This window comes from Oculina patagonica, chromosome 4 (genome assembly GCF_052425735.1).
Source record: "Oculina patagonica isolate OP01 chromosome 4, crgOcupat, whole genome shotgun sequence".
In the NCBI taxonomy this organism is placed as follows: Eukaryota; Metazoa; Cnidaria; class Anthozoa; order Scleractinia; family Oculinidae; genus Oculina; species Oculina patagonica.
Window position 1 is genome coordinate 44,270,452 of NC_135761.1, and position 6,000 is coordinate 44,276,451.

Genomic DNA, 6,000 nt, shown 5'->3' on the forward strand with positions numbered 1-6,000 from the left:
CGAGAATTTTTGATCAGCTGAGAAATAATTTTGTAAATACAGAAATTTTCATCGTTCAAGAATTTAAACAGTTTAAATTTCCTTAACGAAGTGCCCTTTGGGTTGGAGAAAGTTCTGCTGTTGTGTACTTAAGCTTACAGTCACGCCGTTTTTCAATTTATATATTTATATATTTTATAATTTTGCCGCCGCTATTTTGACCGAGTGGTCATACCGAGAGACTGGGCGTCCAGTGGCGTGACAAAAATACCGGTATTGTTTCAATTATTTTGTTCATATCGCGCGTTACGTAACCCGCATTCGAGTGTTCTTGTTTTCATATTTCTTGTTTTTTGCTTTTTTTTTTTTACTTTACGTTTTAATCACTTCCACTGTATAATAAGAAAAAATGAGGCATTCAAAATTTACAAATGTCCTCTTTTAAATAGAAATCCTACAATTTTTGCAACATTGTGAGGTAGTGCAGCACGCATGGTTAAAAAATTTTTGTCTATTAAACGGCTCCAACGATAGCGATATGTAGCGATATCAAAGGTCATTGTTTCGAAACACTAGCAAAGTAAATTATTTTTTCCGGTAAACAATACTACCCAGCAAAATACCACAAGCCAATACAGGAAAATCCTATCATTGTGTTAATTCCTTTTTACACCCTCCTCGCATTTCACGTCACGATTGTCACACACTTGACGGAAAACTGAATGTCGTCCAAATCACCTCGTCGTACTTTCGAAGAATTTTTCTCGACGGTTTATGTAGAAGTAAACGCGCATAAGATCGTCACGTCTTGTAATCATTACTTCGTTATGAGGACGAGGGAAAATCCCTTCGTACAACGCTCGCAGCATGGGCTTAAAGCGCCCTCAAGAGAACAACCTTGGATTGTGTTCCTCACTCGTCACCTCAGCAATTGTCTTCATCGCTGAGTTGCGCCGAAAATCGACTTAAACCTCGTGATCGGATGTCATCACGGCATACAATGGCCTTTAGATCGCGCTTGGCCTCAAAACTAGTCATGGCCGTCGCCTCAAGAAGGAACTTTTTCATTCGTTTGTTTGGTCTACTGGTCATCGCATCGTTATTTACATCGTATTTGATTTTCGTACAGGTCAATGCTGACGACCAGAAAGTGCACATTACTCGGGAAAGATCACGGAAAGATAGTAACATAGCAATTGGGCTAACGCCGGAGAGGAGATCCGACAGGAATTCCAGACGACGCGAGACTGTTTTGGAACCTCCGCGACTAGTTCAAGCGACTAGTGCGTTTTTACATGGAAATTCACGCAGGGGAGAAAACAGTAGAGAAGACACATCTTTTAGACAAAATTCAGAGAGAACTGGTTATGAGGCACGTCAAGCGCACGGCAAGAAATCTAAGTGGTCAGTTCTTAAGGAGACATTTAGAGACAACAGAGCCCGTAGGACTGCTCAACAGCTTGCAGATAGCTACATGGGCGCCCAAGCTAATGAAGAGAAGAATTCAAGGTTTTCATTTATCGGTAATACGTTCAGAGACAATATAGGCATGAGAGGAACTTTTACTAAGAGCGTGACAACAACGTCAGTCCCAGGGTCAATGCTAAATGATAAGTCATCTGTAATTGCTGATTCAATCAGAGGCAATAGCCACTCGCAAAAAGCTGTTAATAAACCATTGGAATCTAGAAATGTTGCTGCAATGGAAGACGCGAAGAACCGAAAAATTTCAACCTCGCTTGATGATATATCACACGACTTTAGGGCGCACGGGACTACAACCAGTAAACAAATAGAAGATCAAAACAGAACTGTTCTTGAACATGTCAACACACCAAGCTCGACCCTATACGACAACTCCTCTGTTATTAGCGAATCGTTTAGAGACACTGACAGCGCGCGAAAAAATGTTAACAGAGTACTTGAATCTAGAAGCACAACTGCAATGGAAAATGTGAAGGAAACAGTGCCAACAACACAAGTAAACTCGCGAAGTGTTAGCGATACATTGAGACCTGTCATCAATGCACGCACAACGGTGAAAACCCATTTGGAACCCACAAGCATGACTACAATAAAAGACGCAAAGAAACCAAGCTCGACCCCGCGTTATAATCCATTAGTTATTCGCCAAGCATTCGATGGCACAAACAAAGCACGCGTGACAGTTTTGAAACAGAAATCGGAACAAGTCACTAATATGGCTACTCCTGGCGTGACATTCGCAAGAAGAAATCTTATCATTGTAGCTCAACCTCGTACTGGTTCTTCCTTTCTTGGGGACGCTTTTAACCAACACCCAGAGGTTTTCTATTTATTTGAGCCTCTTCATGGGATTGTTAACAGTCCGTTACAGCATCTCAACGACCGAAGACCGATGCAATTCCTCGCAGGAATGTTACAATGTAAGTTCACTTCTCTGAACTATGTGAAACAAATAGAAAAATTCCGAAGGTTTTCCAGTAATGCTCTTTCATCCCCACCTCTGTGCGTAAGAAAGACTTTCCTTGAGACGCCGAGAAAGAAATGCGATTCCTTGAATACAAGAAACATGGAAACCGTCTGCAAGATGAACTATAGTGTAACAGTCATGAAAATTCTCACTTCAAGAATACCAAATGGCAAGGTCGAGTCGCTTTTACCTCTTTGTAACTCGAGTAATTGTACGATAATTTATTTAGTTAGGGATCCCCGACCAGTAGTCTTCTCTCATATGAAGGTCGGTATCCAGTCTTGGCAGAATTTTAAAATCCGTGCTAATGACAATGCGCCTCGCCCTTCCATAAAAATGTACAGCGCGCAGGTATGCCGACAAATTGAAGAGAATGTGAAGAAGTTTCAGAACCTCACTGGCTTGATGAAAAATAGATATTACTTGCTTCGCTACGAAGACCTTGCTCGAAATGCAACTGAAACTTTGCGAAGGGTGTTTAAAATGGCTGGACTTAATATGGCGAACAGTACCCTTCAGTGGATTAAACTTCACACTGGTGAAGTGAAAAGCAATACAAGGGATGACAAAGGCAACTTCTCCACGAAAAGAAATTCTAAAGCTGTTTACGATAAATGGCGGCTTGAAATTGATCCTTGTGTTGTTAATATCATTGAAGACAATTGTCGCTCTGTTTTAAAGCTGCTCGGTTATAAACCCCTATATGGGTCGGAACAAATGCAGTATAACCTAAACGTGTCACTTTCAGATGGGATATAAGCGGCTTATTAGCTTTGTATAAATCATATTTAACGATAGCGATTCAATTTCTAATACTTTATCCTGCTTAAATATCCTTGTAATGTTTTCCACATTTTCAGACTTGAGAGTGAATAAATCGGACTCAATGTTTACCTTGCAAAATAAGGGCTGAATTTCTTCTAGTCTTGCATAGACGGGGAGACCATTTCACTATGGGAATGTGCCTCTCCAGAAAACCCAATCTTTATTCGTCCTGAGTGGTCTTCTTGACCAATCTTTTAAGACCTTTAACGTTTTAATAATCGGCTACTTTGAACTATCTTTTTGGTTGTTTGTATTTTACTACTATGTTCGTTTCACTATGTTTGTGGTGATTTAGGATAATAAGACAAAACGCATCTCAACGATTCGTTAGTTCCATCATCTTCTGTTTGAACTATACATTTTTTTATGAAAAACAATTTGACGCTCAGCATAATATTAAATTGAAAACAAAACTTACGTTACGGTGTTTTTATTTTCTTTAATCGCGTGTGCATAGAAAATTGCATTATTACAGTAGAAGAATAAATACAAAGCTGTTTACAAATTTACTTTAGTTTGGGCATGTTTGTCTGTCGGGTAAACAAGTCCCTTCTTTGGACGGGCTAAAAGCACGCAATTCTGTTAAGGCGTTGCGTTACAGCTTTCAAGATACTCGCAAACTGTCACGCTCTGTGAGAATATAATCCTTTCATAAGTCCCTTATGAGACGACGAGCGTCCCCGCCCCCCTTTGCCTGGAAGACACTTCGGGACTTGTTTACTCGAAAAGATATGACAGACCTCAGTAATATCTAACATTATGATAATAAATATGTTCGGTTTTATTTAGAGTTAGGCCACTTTAACTTAGCGTGCGAACCCAGACGTAATTCCGGCTGTCGTTTCTCTATGTCTGCACTCGCAGGCTAATTTTAGCTCGACAGTATCTAAGTGAAGTGTTAAAATGTTTTAGCTTTTGACGTTTATCTACTTTTTTCCCTTTGACCAGCTGCAAATCGCTTGACCCCACTCTAGCATATGGTGACCGAGGACTTTCCTGAAAAACGACGTTGTTTGAAACATCCCAGCTACAGCTATACTACAAATAGTTACAACTTAAATGTTTTAGCTTTCGACGTTTATCTACTTTTTTCCTTTTACCAGCTGCAAATCGCTTGACACCACTCTTGCATATGGTGACCGAGGTAGACGTTGTTTGAAACATTCCAGCTACAGCTATACTAAAAAATAGTTACAACTTAAAAAGTCTGTTGAACCAGGCAGGGCGTAAGAAAAAAATGATGGCCTTATCAGTGTTGTTCGTGACTATAACACTAAAAGCAGGAACGATTGTTAAATATCAGTTGTCTATTTTACAGGAGTAATTTTGGCCCATTTTTTAACACAGCACAAACATTAGAAAGTGCTTTAATGTAAAATATGACAGCTGAAATCGAATGCTATTTTCTGTTGAGATTCAACTAACTTAAGTGACACTGTCACGGAATTTTTTCTGCTTTTCGATAATAAGTACCAAAATTGGCGAGGTAGTCTTGCTCGTACGTGAAATGCGCCTAGTACTTCAAGATGAAGATATAAAGTCAATTGCTGTTGAAGTCTACAAGGGCAAAACTTGAAAAAATCAGCCTGGCGTTTTCAAGTTGAGATCTAAATTTCCTGATGGCATCACAATAATATCATTTGTTTATAGCTTCAGTACACTGGCATCGTAATTTTTAACAAAACTGGACCACTATTTGTAGCTTTCCACTCGTCTTTGAGCTCTTGAAATTTTGAAGCTCGTGACAGTGTCACTTAAATAACTCGCTAACCTTAATCTGTCGCAATGTAAACGTGGCGACGAGGTAAACGTATAAGATCAGGTTAGATGTCAAATTACCGAAAAGTGCTGAAAGCGGCTTATAATGCACGCTTCACGACATATTTACAGTCGTCGAGTTTGTTTGCCTTTTCCGGGTATTTTTAGTTTGCAGTCTGAATGGAAATATTTCAAAAGTCGCTTTTTCAGATTTCGTATTTCACTACACTTCCATATTTGCGTTCGACGAAGGAGAACGCAAACCTAATTTCGTCCTGTGGTTTTCGATAGCTGGTGTCCTGTGCACGGTTTTTTGCAGGAAAATTCCACATTCCTGTAAGGAGACTAGAATGGCCACCCCAGTAAAATTTTGCAGGGGCAAGTCTCGGCCGGGAAACTGGTAACCACAGATGGCCTAGATTCATGCAAAACAAGATGGCGTCGCAAACTGAGATAAGAAACATTTTTTGCTTCAAGAAAAAGGCTAAAAACGTGTAGCCAAACTAGAAATTTGGCGGAAATTGTCATGGAGAACATTAGAGGGTTATCATCCAGGGTAGCAGAGTCGTCGTCAGCCACCGAACGGCATAAAAAGAGTTGAAATCGAGTAAGTCGATGCGTAGTTTCGTGGGGAGTTCGTTCGTAGGTAAGCAGCGTGTTTTCCTGCAATAATTATATGTTGCACAAAACTACAAATTGTCATAGTATTACATGCAACGAGAGTGGGTGTAATAAGGATCAAAATTGTTTTCTCGCTTCTTAGAATTTGTGATGTATCGTTATTCCTAGAAATGCTAGACATTTTAACAAGGAAATCGTTGTACGTGTATATTGAATGTTACATTAATGCGTGTAGTGGATTACTGTATGAATTATGTCTGTATTTTGAAGTATTTGTGGAATTTTAAATCAAAGCGAAAGTATTTCCGGCAGAAGTTTGTGGAAGTTTAAAGGCAGGGCTTAGCCAAAGCAACACACACTGGGGC

General features: G+C 39.7%; 1 protein-coding gene across 1 annotated transcript; it reads left to right on the forward strand.

The window, feature by feature from the left end:
• The first annotated feature begins 620 nt into the window (after positions 1–620).
• Positions 621–3,765, forward strand: LOC144652529 (uncharacterized). Its single transcript, XM_078512575.1, has one exon. It carries the CDS (start codon positions 962–964, stop codon positions 3,188–3,190), a length of 2,229 nt encoding a protein of 742 aa, XP_078368701.1. The 5' UTR covers positions 621–961; the 3' UTR covers positions 3,191–3,765.
• The last annotated feature ends 2,235 nt before the right edge of the window (positions 3,766–6,000 follow it).